General features: G+C 35.4%; 1 protein-coding gene across 2 annotated transcripts in view; it reads left to right on the forward strand.

Annotated features, from left to right (window-relative positions):
• Positions 1-9,216, forward strand: part of LOC144964685 (uncharacterized) — a 19,566-nt gene extending 10,350 nt beyond the window's left edge. For both annotated transcript variants that reach the window (XM_078899199.1, XM_078899198.1), the window contains 2 exons: positions 2,093-2,123; positions 5,885-9,216. In XM_078899199.1, coding sequence (XP_078755325.1) covers positions 5,986-6,489 — 504 coding nt within the window. In that variant the 5' untranslated portion in view covers positions 2,093-2,123; positions 5,885-5,985 and the 3' untranslated portion in view covers positions 6,490-9,216. The remainder of the gene's footprint in view (positions 1-2,092; positions 2,124-5,884) is intronic.
• Positions 9,217-16,731: the final 7,515 nt, after the last annotated feature.

Genomic DNA, 16,731 nt, shown 5'->3' on the forward strand with positions numbered 1-16,731 from the left:
CATCAGCATCATCATCCTCACAAACATTATCATACAGCTTATCAAATACATCAAACCAGTACCTATATATTTATGTAATTAAACAACAAGCAGGCTATCGTCCTCCCTTATAAAATCTATCACCATTAACAAGTCGGAACCTGTTCCAAACCTTGATGCGAGTGAAATATCTCCGTCTCCTTTCCTAAAAGACAACGCAATGCTTATTTTTATCAATTTTGAATCCTGCTCGAATACAGACGCCTGTTTTACGAGGCTGAGCCGTTCCATGCGCCAGAAACAAGTGATCTGGTCTACCTCAAACTGATTACCAGTGACGTAAACACACCTTATTAGTGTCAAACATTAAATCAAATTATACATAACAATGCGAATATCATTACATTATTGTGCGGCTATGTGCTCTTGTGGTATGACATTCGCTATCGGATCAGAAGGTTCTGGGTTCGAGCCTCGCTCGGCGCATAGTTGAGTCCTTTGAAAAGGCTCTTTACTCACATTCTGTCACTGTACTCAGGTGTAAAACTAGTACATGGCGTTAACAGCGTTGTCTCTGTCCAATTTATTTTGTATATTACCTAACAAAAGGCATAATGTTTCGTCAAAAAACAAAAAACAAAAAAAGAAGAAGAAGAAGAAGGTCATTTTGATTTTAAACAATCGATATAAATGTTAAGGACGAATTTTCTTGCCAAAAAAAATGTTAAGATCATACACACACACACACACACACACACACACACACACACACACACACACACACACACATAATATGTGCGTGTGGTTGAGGGGTCACGTAGAATGCTCGATAGTTTCTTGGAGCGAATTATTCATTATCCTTCCCTCATTTGGTTATTTTCGCCTACAACGTTGTTTCATCCATCCGTTGGTATTTTGATGGAATCTTCAGAGAGGTATTCTGTATAGTTGTGTCCGGGATGAATGCTGTTATTTCAGTTGGCGCTAATGTTGATTCCGGATATAGGTTTGTTTCCCATTGTTGTTGTAGGCAACAGAATACCTCCTTGAAGATTCCATCAAAATACCAACGGATGGGTGAAACAACGCTGTAGGAGAAAATAACCAATGAGTTAGTTGAGGATAATATATATTTCCGAACAATTCTCTGTCGTCGATCTAGATTTTTAGTAATGTATTTTTGTTTTCATTTTTTTTTGGTTATCTGAAGAAGGATTTTGAAACCGAAACGTTCCGTGTTCTTTTTTTGAAGCTGTTATATTCATTTTTGTTTATTACTTTTTACAGTCCACAGCTTCTAGCAGCTTAGCATCACTTTATTTTTCTTCTGACATTTTACCTTTTATTAATTAACACATCTACACAGTTTAAGTACTTCATAATTAATAGGATTCTAGTTTGTTTACAATATGATTATGTTCGTTTATTTTATTGGTAATTCTATCTTTTGGTTTATGTTCCATATTGGCAAACTGCCTAAAAATGTGGCCCGCCGGCCTATCGCCTCTAACAGATTTTTTTTCGGGGTGACTTTTATGCCCAAAAAAAAAAAAAAAAAGAATTTTAGCTGTCTGTATAGGAAACCTAACGAGCTATTTGAGATGTTGTCATTATAATCTAGTGTATAAGGCATTTAAAGGGTAAGTCCTGTATTTTAAATACGATAAGATAAGATAAGATATAGACAATTTTTAGGCTTTCTTTAGAAGAATGAATTATTTTCTTAAACTGACAGGAATTACAAATTCACACTTCTGGTAAATTAAAAATTTAGAAAATCACACATGGATATCTGGAAATCGTCATGATACCGTTTTGAAACAATTGGTCACATAAATACTTCAATTATTCGAATACTTCGGTCCACGAAACCCATGGAGCCGGTTATGTCCCAGTTTCTGTAGCGATAAACTAGCAACTGCTTTCGATAGGAGGCTAGTACATGTATATTGCAAGGTACTTTCCACTGGATTTAATCGATCTAGCTACCAAATCACGTATAAGTGGACAGTGTTTAGAAGAAAAAACCCCATTGCGGTGAGTGTTCTAATTTTTATTACTATCTTTTGACATTATATAACGACCGTCTTTTTTTTCTTTGTTTATCCTACAGGTTGTGTCGACATAACTTGGAAACTAACGAGGTTTGGATGAGTTTGCAATTCTATATTATTATTATTATTATTATTATTATTATTATTATTATTATTATTATTATTATTATTATTATTATTATTATTATTATTATTATTATTATTATTATTATTATTATTATTATTATCATTATGATTCCTACTACTATTATTTTCCCTTAAAATAAAATGAATCGTGTTTAATGCATTTAGCAATAGATTTAACCATGCAGCGTACTTTTAAACTTTGCTTTCTTGGTGTAAATATGCATCGTGATTATGAGCGCGGTCATTATAGGAAAAGAGGAGAAAAAAGGAATTGGAAGATTTTATTTTCAATATATTGAGAGGAAGGGGATTCCAGTGCGCCCCCCCCCCCCCCCCCCCCTCTCTCTCTCTCCCTCTCTCTCTCCCTCTCTCTCTCTCTCACATACACACACACACACACACACACACACACACTCCCTCTCCTATCATTAAGGAAAATGGCATTTAAAACAATAATTGTTTATATAAGTTATTGACAGTTTGTTGTCACGATCGGTCTAATTTTAAGGAGCCATATTTGAACATCTTAACATTTTACTAAATTATAGAAATTTATATTAATACAACCATATAAGTTGATGCCCCGTGTAATGAAGAGAAATTGGGCCTATTATTTGAAATGCATAGCATAATTGTTCATTAACTCTTCACATTAAGCACATAATTATTTCAAGATATTTAGACAGTATTTTCAAATCTTTCAAGTTATGCGCTAGAACCAGGATAGATTATATTTTTTTCTTTTAAATTTACCACACACCTGTGTTCACCTGGTCTTTCCCCAAAAAGCAAACAGAAACCGCTTACTGAAATGACAGTAATAAATATTATTATAATTATATAACAATAGATAGTATGCAGATGACGTCACTCAGGCCTTTGTTATTGTTTTTGCCATCCGCGTTTGTGAGTTGTTCTCACTAAACTGTATTAACCAGACTATAAAAGTTCATGGTTACACAGAGTTTGTGTGTTGGTCCGTTCTACTTCCGGATGGCAATGTTGTGAACTCCTTGGCCAAGCGCATTCTATCTATAAACAGAGAAAGCTATTTCCTTTGATTTTGTTTTTAAAAAAATATTCGATGTAAATTAAAGCTAATTAGCAAGCAATGAAACTGAACTAACCTTCTGGGGGAAAATAAACAATGAAATACACTCCAACCTTGTCAAATGAATGAAACAGATAAAAAAGAATATCAAGGGAAAATGTTGATCTTAATGATAAAAAAACGTTCTCTAAGAATGGATCTTAAACTCTGAATTCGTTATTTTCGACTTGAGATGTATGAATGAAGGTTTTTGTGACACACTATTCATTTCTAAAAGTGGACTGTTCTGAACTGTAGATGTAAATTGGAAAGGGATGGGGGTTGGGGGGGGGGGGGGGGGGGGGGGGGGGGGGGGGGGGGGGGGGGTTGTTGTTATAAGCTTAGAAGTTTTGCAATTCCTAAATAAACCGGAATACAAAATCTTTGCATTTTTTCCTCTATATCTGCTATTATAAAATGCACAATTTTCAATTATTTTATTGAAATTTCATGATTAAAAAATAAAGAAACTTGATAGAACTAGAGCTATTGCATTCCATAACTCCTCCTTACCTTTATGTAATGATGACCTCGCGCTCATTTCCTTACGGTGTTCTACTACGTCAAAATCTCGCTTTACTTAACTTTACTTACTTTCTCGCTTTACCGTTTACTTAACATACAAAATAAAATCCTTCAAAAATCTTAAAAGTTGTGCACGATGTAAAACCAGATCTAAGACAGGGATTTCACCCCAATACACTCCTTGTGGAAACAAACATAACCACGCCTCTAGGACAGTTGTCATAATGTCAACAATGGCCGTAATCGTCTTCAACAGTCGTGACGTCATTTCCCTCGTAATGGCGCATAGTAACTTAGCAACTGGTTCTAAACTATCGGAACAATGGCGGACGACCTTATGAAATACTTTTCCAACGAGCATGAAAGTGTTTCCAGAGGAGAAAAGCATTATAATTCCGATCATGTTTTGACTTTTATATATTCTGATCACATAAAACGGGAAAAAGTTCTAGCTAACATGGAGAATACAAAGTACCGATTTTCTTTGTTTAGAACCAAGTTGCTCATTGCTGGGCGACGTGACATCAGACTATTGAATCCTATTGGTAAACATAGCGAACTACGCACATTTTACTATCGATGGTATGTCTAAGTAAAATACCCACTTGATCAGTAGAACCAACACAGAAAAGTATGTATAGATAGTATGCGCTTGGCTAATAATCTCACAACATTGCCATCCGAAAGTATAGATAGTATGAAGTTGACGTCACTCAGGTCTTTGCTATTGTTTTTTGCCATCCTCGTTTATGAGTAATTCACACTAAACGGTATTAACCAGAATATAGACGTTCAAGGCTACACATAGTTTTGTGTGTTGGTCCGTTATATTTCCGGATGGCAAAGTTGTGAGCTTCTTAGCCAAGCGCATACTATCTATAACGGATCAACACATACTATGTGTAACCGTGAACGTTTATAGTCTGGTTAATAGATAGAACGAAGATGACGTCACTCCGGCCTTTGTTGTTGTATTTTGTCATCTGCGTTTATGAGTAATTCTCGCTAAACTGTATTAACCAGACTATAAACGTTTAAGGTTACACATAGTTTTGTGTGTTTGTCCGTTATACTTCAGGATTGCAATGTTGTGAGCTTCTTAGTCAAGTGCATACTATCTATAGATAGTATGCAGATGACGTCACTCAGGCCTTTGTTATTGTTTTTGCCATCCGCGTTTGTGAGTTGTTCTCACTAAACTATATTAACAAGACTATAAAAGTTCATGGTTACACAGAGTTTGTGTGTTGGTCCGTTATACTTCCGGATGGCAATGTTGTGAACTCCTTGGCCAAGCGCATTCTATCTATACAGTTTAGTGAGAATTACTCATAAACGCGGATTGCAAAAAATAATAACAAAGACTTGAGTGACGTTAACTTCAATTCTTCTATCTATAGATAGTATGCAGATGACGTCACTCAGGCCTTTGTTACTGTTTTTGCCATCCGCGTTTGTGAGTTGTTCTCACTAAACTGTATTAACCAGACTATAAAAGTTCATGGTTACACAGAGCTTGTGTGTTGGTCCGTTATACTTCCGGATGGCAATGTTGTGAACTCCTTGGCCAAGCGCATTCTATCTATAGATAGTTCGAAGATGACGTCACTCAGGTCTTTGTTATTGATTTTTGCCATCCGCGTTTATGAGTAATGCTCACTGAACTGTATTAACCCGACTATAAACGTTCATGGTTACACACAGTTTTGTGTGTTGGTCCGTTATACTACCGGATGGCAATGTTATGAGCTTTTTAGCCAAGCGCATACTATCTATAGATAAAACGAAGATAGTTTTGTGTGTTGGTCCGTTATACTTCCGAATGGTATGTTGTGAGCTTCTTCGCTAAGTGCATATCATCTCTAAACTTTAACGTTTATAATCTGATCAAGAAAGAAAATCGTGTGATAACTGGTCACCCATTTTGGCGGTATAAAACCAATAACAATAACCAGATAGAGGTAGATTTCATTCACGTTATTTTTTTAAATTAAAACCAACTATCGATTCTTTTAAGCTTCACTCATCTTAAATTGTACAGCTCTATCTGTTTTGTTTGACTCCAAATTATATACAATTTTTACAATTTTTATATATTTTTTTATCTTAGTGCCTACCCTCCACCCCATGTTCCATAGATGTCTTCATCTGTTGTTGACCATCTATAATCTAGATTTCTGAGCACACCTAGACCCAACACTGACAGTCGTGATGGTGATCGATAGAGATGACACAACAGGTATTCCTGGTTCTTCAGACCTCAGAACAATTGTTCCGATTCTCTTTGGAAATCCGACAAACAGAATGATGAATAACAATACTATTTATAGTGATGGGACTTATAACTTCATTTCCACATCGTCTAATCAAGAAAATGACGAAACATTTGACGTCACGACAGATCAAAATAGATTATTAACTATGACATCGTCCTTGACGTCACTCTTTGACGTCACAACGTCATCCATGACTACAACTACAGATGTCCCTGGGGGCGTCCCAGTTCCTCAGAATTCCGACTCCACAACCATTGCCAAAATTACAGCTTTGTTGGTGATCACAGCTGTAGTACTTGTCATATCTTATAGATTTGTGGTCCGCCTCTTTCTGGGATATACAGACAGAAAGGATGACGTATTTCCGGACGGCCTCTCGGATGAAGAGGAGGACTCAGCGGTCGTGAAACGGGTTCCAGAACATTACATAGAGATGTGATATCATAATATTACATCAATGGGTGGAATCAGACAGTTACTTTACGGTGCAAAATAACAATATGTGATTCACCGAAAAAAAAAAATATCAACAACAAAAAACAAAACAAAAAAAACCCCCACAAACAAACGAAAAAACAAACAATGGTATTATGTCGGAGTAAACTAGAAGCTGACCATTAGTCTTTAGTCCAAAATAGGAATCTTGGATTAAGATTATACTCCTTGTTACAAAGAACAAAATTGAGCTTTCATATAGAGCAATATCCACTAACCGTGCACAACGCTCTTTACAAAGGTCCCTGACCAACAGCAGCACGTAACATGCAGAACGAGACATGATGCCTGTTAGGCGATATTACATTTTTTTTTCTCGACAATGACAACGGCCAGGTACTCATTTTATACTTGAGTACGGTGCGAGAATGTGAGTATAGAGACTTTTCTAATGACTAAACTATGCGCCGAGCGAGGATCGAACCCAGGACCTTCCGATCGGAAAGCGAGTGTCGTAACACAAGATCATATAACCGCTTAAATAGAATAAATTTAAGCTTCTTAAACTTATTTTCTGGCCCAAATAGAAAAAAAAGATTTTCTGTAATTGTCGGTAGAATAGTCATAACATCGAATTGACAGGTTTTTAAAAATTCAGTCAATGATGCAGACAGAGGGTGTGTCACAAATTTCATGTTTTGATTGGTAAAAAAATCTACTGGTTAATAGGCTTCAACATTCGTGACGTCAAGTCCTTCGTAATGACGCATAGTAACTTAGTAACTGGTTCTAAACTATCGGAACTATGGCGGACACCCTTATGAAATATTTCGACGAGCATAAAAGTGGTTCCAGAGAAAAACTATTATAAATCGGATCATGTTTTGACTTTTATACATTCTGATCACACGACATGTAAACACATTCTAGCCAGCATGAAGAATAAAAAGTACCGATTTTCTTTGTTTAGAACCAAGCTGCTCGTTGCTGGGTGGAAGTGACATCAGACTATTGAATCCTATTAGGACCATCGATTCTTTTAAGCTTCACTCATCTTAAATTGTATAGCTCTATCTGTTTTTTACGACTCCGTATTATATCCAATTTTTCCAATTTTTATCTTTTTATCTTAGAAGCTACCCTCCACCCCATGTACCATAGATGTCTTCATCTGTTATTGACAATAAATCTGTAATCTAGATTTCTGGGCATCGCCTAGACCCAACACTGACAGTCGTGATGGTGATCGATAGAGATGACACAACAGGTATTCCTGTATCAAATAATCTACCTGAGGTGATAGGTTGGAAAAAAAAGTAGGAACCAAATATAATGTCGAGAAATTCAATAACATATAAATTCCTTTTAGTAGTCAAAGGGGAAATTTCTCTTAAGAGTCTACCTCACAAAAAAAGATCAAGATAGTCCAGGAGTTCGCCGCAGTTCAGCGCCGTAAATAAAACTGCAAGGGTGCTTTCATGCTGAAGAGCAATCCTCCGCCCCCCCCCCCCCCAAAAAAAAAACAACAAAAAAAAACAAAAAAAAAACCCCAAAAAAACCCAGAAAAACAAACAACAAAAAAACCCAAAAAACAAAACAAACAAAAACAAAAAGACATAAATAAAAAAACAAAAAAAAAAAACAAAGAACAAAAAAAAAAACAACCAGAAAAAAACCATAACACAACAACCAAAAAAAAAAACAACCCCAAAAAATTATTTTAAACTAAAAAAACAAACAAGATTCTGATAGTCGGATCCTGAGAGTATAAGCGCAATGTCTTAACTCGAATATTATGCACCTACAATCAAAACAAATATATTTAAATGACGTTTTAATGTAACACTTTATCAATATCATATAATAAATGCATTTCAATGAAAATTTGAAAAATAATTTCAGTGAAATCGTTCTTTTATTAAAGCAGTAGAATATAAATATCTATAACTTTCACAGGGATACAAAAATCTCTTAACGCCCACATACTAATTTGTGGTTTAAGCGCGACCAACACTGTGCTGGAGCCGTTGCCTTGGCACAATGAATACCATGGTAATGAATGGGCGTAATTGAAGGATGCTGTCTCTTTTAAACTCGCCCATGATGTACTCGCGTTTATTTGGCGTTGGTGATCAAGCAGTTTGGTGTCTTTTCTAGTAACCAGCGATGCTGAGTGGGGTCAGATGTGTATGTATGTGTGTTTTGTATGTGTAACTGTGTGTGTGTGTGTGTGTGTGTGTGTGTATGAGAGAGAGAGAGAGATAGATAGATAGATAGATAGATAGATAGATAGAGAGAGAGAGAGAGAGAGAGAGAGAGAGAGAGAGAGAGAGAGAGAGAGAGAGAGAGAGAGAGAGAGAGAGAGAGAGTTCCACTCTTTGATCTATTATTTCTATCTGATATTTTTATTATAACACTGCACGATATAACATGCTTGTATGATATCGACTATTTCATAGCATCTTGTTTTGAGAACAATAACACTATTTTATGATTTTTCAATAGGGTGACGCTGTTTATTTTGTATCATATTTTATTTTGTGTTTTTTGGTATTATTTATTGTAGGATTTGTGAAAACTGATTTATATGATATCATCAACTTGTTGTGAAGCCAATTAATTTTAATTTGTTATCCCAGCACATATCCACCACATCTACACACAGAAACGCAAACAATTATTATACACGCGGACACACAACCAAGGACACCCACCCACCCGCCCACAAACACCCCCCCCCCCCCCCCCCCCCCCCCCCCCCCCCCACACACACAGAGAGAGAGAGAGAGAGAGAGAGAGAGAGAGAGAGAGAGAGAGAGAGAAGAGAAGAACTCTCTCTCTCTCTCTCTCTCTCTCTCTCTCTCTCTCTCTCTCTCTCTCTCTCACCACACACACACATTTTCACATAGATTCACCAATGAATATACCTTACTTGATTTCGTATTTGATTTTTTGTTTGCTTTTTTGGTAGCTACCCTACGGCAAACCAATCAAAAATTATTCTAAATGATCGAATGCAATGTTGTTCAAGTGCCTGCGTTTTGATTCATTGCTCTATAATCACACACCATGTAAACAAGATATACACCTATGCTTCTGTACTCTGAATAAACTACAACACGTATGATAAATTTTGACCAGATAACTCCTTCAAATATCGATCAGGACTCGCAAAGTCCCAGATTTGAGAGTTTTTGCCAGGCTGAGGGTCATTTTAATCGATGATCATATTTGAAGGAAGATATTTCTGGTCAAAATTTTACAGTTTATACAGAATAGTTCTGTATATATATATGTATATAATATATATATATATATATATATATATATATATATATATATATATATATATGTATATATATATATATATTATATATATATATATATATATATATATATATATAGTATATATTAATGTTGTGTTTTTTGGAATGTTTTTTTTTGTCTTGGTATTAACCTATCGATGGGTTTCCTCTCGACTTTTCTTGCCGCACTCAAACAAGACCACACGACCTTAGATTAAGGAATTTGCCATTATCACTACCTATTTGAAAATTCTGTACCTCTCACTCGGAATGTCCTTGCAATATATCTGACTTGGGTTGAGTTAATAATAATAATTATTTGTCTTATTGAGGATGAATTATTTAGTATTTCAAACCTGTCAACATGAAAATTTAAACATTCGTAATTTGTAGGAGATAAACATGACGGTCGCTATAGTTAATTTTGATAATCAACAATTAACCACCACAAGGAATAAATAACACTTTAAAATAAAATCCTTAACATTATGAAGTCTGGCATCGACTTGTATTTCCAATAAGTTTCAATGCCTTTGAGATGCTCATGAAGTTCTGACATTGGAGCCAAAATTTCATAATTCTACGAATGTCTCGTAATAGTAGACAGATCTGGATTTGATAGTACGACCCCCCCTCCCCCCTCCTCAGGTGTTGAGATTTTAAATATCCAACATTATAATATATTGGTAAATTTGTTCAGCTTGATCCATGAATTTTGTTATAACGTGCATAAAGAAAGCAATGTGTTTTACAATTAATAAGAAATATCAAATGTTTGGATAGCACAAATTATGTGACCAATGACTCCGTTGTCGAAAATCGAAATATCGATCGGCCCCATTATGTACAGAAAAAAACCCAATGTATGTACATATTATCTTCGCAGAAGAAGCCCAGTGCGGAAATTATCAGTTTTGAAAAATGATTGTAAACCATATTGTCTCCAGGGAATGGTGCCTTTTGCTTGGCCCGGGCAAGGATGTACCTATTGCGGCCGTGCATTTTTATGATGTGAATTGACAATTATTTTGTGAAAATATATTTTGAACAGATAACTTTTACTTCATCTGTCGATCAATTATGATGATCATAAGATGGCAATTACTCTCAAACCAAACCTTTCTGCGATTGACACGTTGGGGGGGGGGGGGGGGGGGGGGGGGGGGGGGTAAGTTGCCCTAAATAGATCGACATTTGAATTAAAATGTGTTTTTTTTGACTACGATGAACAAACCTTTGGTATTCTTCCCTCCCCATAATAAGTAACGCGTAGTGATATCAAGTTTAGAAAAATGATTTGTCTCGTCAGATTATCACGCGTTAAATTTAAATATGATTAGATTCTTTAAAAAATAAGTAACATTTAAACATTTTTGATCATGTCTTTTATTCAAGGATGACGATTGAGGGGTAGAATGAAAGATTTCTTAAAGTTTTGAGTTTTGGAATTGTAGAAAACGGTAAGGGCTGCCTGAAGCCGGTGATCGTAAAATACTAACGAAAGAGTGAAAATGGAGAGGCTTCGTATTGGAACAAAACAGACAATGGACTTTTCGGGTACAAACCCTTCGTCAGCACAACAATGCGCAAATAAACGTGGAAAACAAATAAAATATAATGAAAAATAACTTGTATCGTCTGTACTCAATGTACTTATTTGTGTATTGTTGTGCTGATGAAGGGTTTGTACCCGAAACGTCCATTGTCTGTTTTGTTCCCATTCGGAGCCTCTCCATTTTCGCTCTTTCGTTAGAGTTTTGGAATTGGAACTTTGATCCCAACGTGCACCCGCAAGCTCGTGCAAAGGCCGGAAACACGTCCGGAATTCCAAAAGGCAAGAGTGTAAGAATTGTACTTATATTTTTGTTATTTTACATGAAGGGATAGTTCACATTGTTATGGCATTAACATCAGGGTGTTCTTTCATAATCAATTGATATCATGTGTATATACGATAAGGTATAGAAAAGATATACGGCGTCTTTTAATTATAATATTGGTCTCATTTTATTTTTTTTTCTTGTTGATAAATATGAAAGGGAGGAGCGTAAATGAATAATTAAATCAAAATTATGTGGCACATTTGTACATCTGTTGTATTATTTACTGCTTGATTATTTTTCTGTTAAGAACGTTTTGCACAATAAACAAATTTTGATTAATGGGGCTGGGGAGGGGGAGGGGAATAGGCGTTTGATGACAGGTGATGACGAGGAAGTGAAGGAGGGGCGGGTAATGAGGGTGACGGGGGGTTAAAATCTGTAATTTTTGATGACATCACGTGTGAAGTATCCCCAAGTGGCATGCATTTACAATGTAACTTGATGACTTTTGGCTCTTTGCATGTTATTAAAAATCCTTATATTATTCAATGGGCGGTTCAGTTCGATGAACTGCCGTATACGTTAAAACGTGTTTTGATTACGGGATCAAAGCCAAATATTTATATCTACTTCTGTTAATCAAATTCAAAAGATTTCATTTTCATTTTTGCCTACTTTAATTTATTTATTGCCTCAAGCTGATGTGCAGTTATTTGCAGGTCTGATAACGTAATTCATTATGGGCTCATAGTTGTAATGGCAATCTCAAAAAATGACGCAAAATATTTTTCATTACAACAATATTAAACTAGGCCCATAATTGCGTTCGGATATCAGACCTGCATATAAACACGTCGCATTATAGTATGTGTGTGTGTGTGTGTGTGTGTTTATGTGTGTGTGTGAGAGAGAGAGAGAGAGAGGGAGAGAGAGAGAGAGAGAGAGAGAGAGAGAGAGAGAGAGAGAGAGAGAGAGAGAGAGAGAGAGAGAGCGCAAAGTTGTGTGCATAGTCGACTGTGTTTGTACTATAATGTCTTTTTCATTTTTAATGTAACACTTTGAACTTTTTGTTTTATCGTAGTACGATAACGATGACCCATCGTCACTCAACGGTAGGCATTTTATAAGGATGAACTAAGTGTTGGAAATTGAATGAGCCATGAGCAGTTTATCCCGGTTTCTATAGCGTTAAACGGACAATAGCAATTGCTTGCTACCCTTTGGATAGCACACTGGTCTATAGCAAAGTACTTTCCACCAGATCTAACAGACCGAGCTATCAATCACTGCTAGGTGGACAAGGGGGTCAGAAAAAGAAATCTCGTCTGTACCCGGGATCGATCTTTCTCCCTTTGCGTGTGAAGCGAGTGCTTTAACAACAGAGCTACCGGGACCCCCTTGAATCGATGACTACACATTAATGAGATACTAAGCTGGTAGAAGCTGTGGACTGTAACAAGTGATAAACAGAAATGAATAATGCAGCGTTCAAAAATGGAGAACAAAATACCAAACACGGAACGTTTCGGGCTCAAAACCCTTCTTTAGCCACCACCACCCCTAACAAAAAAAAAATGTTTCTGAGTCCTATTCATTCTTACACAATACCGTATTGAGACTTTGGGTCACAATTATAAACTTCATTAATGTGATTTTGAACACGCTCTAGATACATATCTTATTGTAATCATTATTATTATTATTATTATTATTATTATTATTATTATTATTATTATTATTATTATTATTATTATTATTATTATTATTATTATTATTATTATTATTATTATTATTATTATTATTAATTCATTAAAAATTTAAAACATTATTATTATTATTATTATTATTATTATTATTATTATTATTATTATTATTATTATTATTATTATTATTATTATTATTATTATTATTATTGTTACCATTATCATCCCCATGATAATCATCATCATCATCATCATCATCATCATCATCATCATCATCATCATCATCATCATCATCATCATCGTCGTCATCAACATTATCATCACCATTAGGTGTTGTTGACAAGATTCGTTTGTTGTCGCTGTTTGTTTAATATTTTACCGTGAAATTATGAAATAAAAAAAGAATCTCACAACGAGTTTACTTTCTTTCAATTAATAATTTGTCATCCGCCACCACCTTATGCGGGTATTATATCAGGGTGAACTCATAGTGGCGAAAACTTTGTCTGGATTTACACACACACACACACACACACACACACACACACACACATTTATTATATATATATATATATATATATATATATATATATATATATATATATATAGAGAGAGAGAGAGAGAGAGAGAGAGTTCTCGATTAGTATATGTCACCCATCGCCCGAAACGGTATGTTCTTGGAAAAGCCAGATGTTTAATCAAAAAAGCATAGTTAAATTGACAAGAAGTTTTAGTTTTTGTCATATTGAGAAACTGCATTCATTCTTCTCAATAAAATATATAATCTTAACCCAGGTCTCATATTATTATCAAGTTATAATTTTTCCTAGGTGGGGTCCTTGGCCTCCCATGGTGGGCAGGAGGTCACTTGTCTTCTATCCCTATATAATATGTTTTCTGATTTTTGATTGCTTTTTGTCTTTGTCGTGGATTGGGATTACTTAGTTTTGTCCTAGCCCCGGTTGGAGTCCTTGACTGGGAAGGAAACAGTTAAATGTAAAGTTATGATTATATATTTTTTTCCTTCTAAATCATCTCCTTGTGTTGTATTGTTACATTTTTTTTTTGGTTTTAAACATATTGGGATGCAAACATTTTCAAGTATTCCTCTTCGGGGGTCTTGTGTTTGTGTCCGGATGAGACTTTCAGGTGATCTCAAACTAAGTACCGTACACTTATAGTGTGCTCTTGGAATCTACACCTGTTCCCTATTTGAAACATTTCCCCGCTGTCTTACTTTTTCTCACGTGCTTTCAATTGCAAATCTATAACGTTTTGACTATCCGGTCTTTTTACTGGCGCTGAAATTGTCTAAATGTGTCGCAAGCGCCGCCAAATCCCTAAAAACAAAAACGCATCCAAACCACCCCGACATAATACCGTTTAGAGAAGATGGATCTCTTAAGCATAAATGAGAGCCTTTATATAGACCAATATCATTGGGCCAGCCAAAGCACTCTACAAGGGGTCCCAAGCCAACAGCAACACTTAACATGTGAGACGAGGTATAACGTCTGTTAGGCGATGTTAAAATATTTTTTTAACGACAAATACAACGCTGTTAATTAGATAATCCTTTTACATCTGAGTACGATGAGGGAATGTGAGTAAAAAGTCTTTTCCCAGGACTCAAACTATACGCCGCTCAGAACTAGACTCGAACCCTGGAACATCTGATTCAAATGCAAGTGCCATACCACAAGACCACACAGCTTCACATAAACTTAATTCAGAAAATCTCTGAGTTTAGTTCTAGTTTATTTTAGTCTTTATTTGTTGGCCCCTCCCTTTTTTCACGTTCATTTTCTCCCCTCGCTTGCTACAATCGTATATTAAAAATTTGAAGAGTGATAGATAGAAGATATTTTGGATAACATGCGATATGATAACATAAAACAACGTTATAGATTCACGCATATGAGAATTAATAACACCAAGAAGTAAGTAGAGGGATAATTAGGGTGACGTTGCCTAGCAACAAACGGAAGGCCAATTGTTCCCCCTTCATTAGAGAGTCATTGCCTATACTACCATACTCTGAAAAAACAAGTATTTAAAAATTTGATCAGCAAAGTCGTCCTTCAAATATTGATTGAGTAAAAAGATCCTCATCTTGGCAAAAACTCTCAAACCTGGGACTTCACAAACATCAGGTTTTAGAGTGTTTGGCAAGATGAGGATCACATTAAACGATCGAGTTTTCTTGCCAAAATTTTTATTACGTGTTTTTTCAGAGTTCCTGGTAAAATGATAATAATGATGATATTATGTGAATGTGAAGTCAAGACGTTAGACACAATATGTAGCCATACTCTAACAAAACACATTAAAAATATTGGATAGAAAACCTTTATTCCAATTATCAATAGATTTAAATGGCCTTCTATTGACATACACTTTCACTGTGTAGACTTCATGAAAGTCTCGGTTTTGAAAGATATTTGACAATTTGAGAGTCATTGTCGTTGAACGATAAATGAAGTTTAAAGTATTTTTTTTTTTTGCAGAAATTAAAAAAGAGTTTTGTCATAGGACGCCGGCATATCATGTATTAAAGAAGTATTGAGGAATCAATTAGGAAAACATTTTCCAACGACTAAGAATAGGGAAAGGAAGGGGGGTGGCGAAGATATGACATCAACATTGAGTATGTTATTGGAGTGACTTATGAAGCCATTTTAAAGAAGATATGGAAATGTGTATCGAATTTCTATAATATACTGGCCATATTAAAATTATACTTCGATTTATTCTGAACAATCTTAACATTTTTATCGTTATCACTCAGAAAGCGATTCATTCTTCTTCTTCTTCTTCTTCTTCTTCTTCTTCTTCTTCTTCTTCTTCTTCTTCTTCTTCTTCTTCTTTTTCTTCTTCTTCTTCTTCTTCTTCTTCTTCTTCTTCTTCTTCTTCTTCTTCTTCTTCTTCTTCTTCTTCTTCTTCTTCTTCTTCTCCTCCTCCTCCTCCTCCTCCTCCTCCTCCTCCTCCTCCTCCTCGCTCTCGCGCTCGCCACCTTAAATATACCCTCTAAAATATTTAACATTATAACTATAATATTACTGCGCATTAATAAAAACAATTACTTAAACAAATTCCTTCTATTTCTGTCCTTATGAAAGTCGGATTTATGTTTAGGCAATTTCCAAAATAAGTCATGTATAAACCAACCCTGAATTGCCGTAAAGCAAAGAAACTTTGGCAAATTGGTAAACGTTTCTTACAAAATGAACAAGATCCCGACAAAGGGGCTCGTAGTTGGGTGTTCCTTGTATCCATTATCTTAACCCTTATCAAAGTATAGTTTGGAAATATTCTGACGAGGTAACTCGAGTTTGTGTGGTGTAGTTGTATAAAATAATCAAATAATAAAAATAATGAAAATTTATACTAGGTATATATAACACTCCGCAAATCA

Source organism: Berghia stephanieae, chromosome 2, assembly GCF_034508935.2.
Source record: "Berghia stephanieae isolate SIO BIC M18660-M18661 chromosome 2, UCSD_Bste_1.3, whole genome shotgun sequence".
Lineage (NCBI taxonomy): Eukaryota > Metazoa > Mollusca > Gastropoda > Nudibranchia > Aeolidiidae > Berghia > Berghia stephanieae.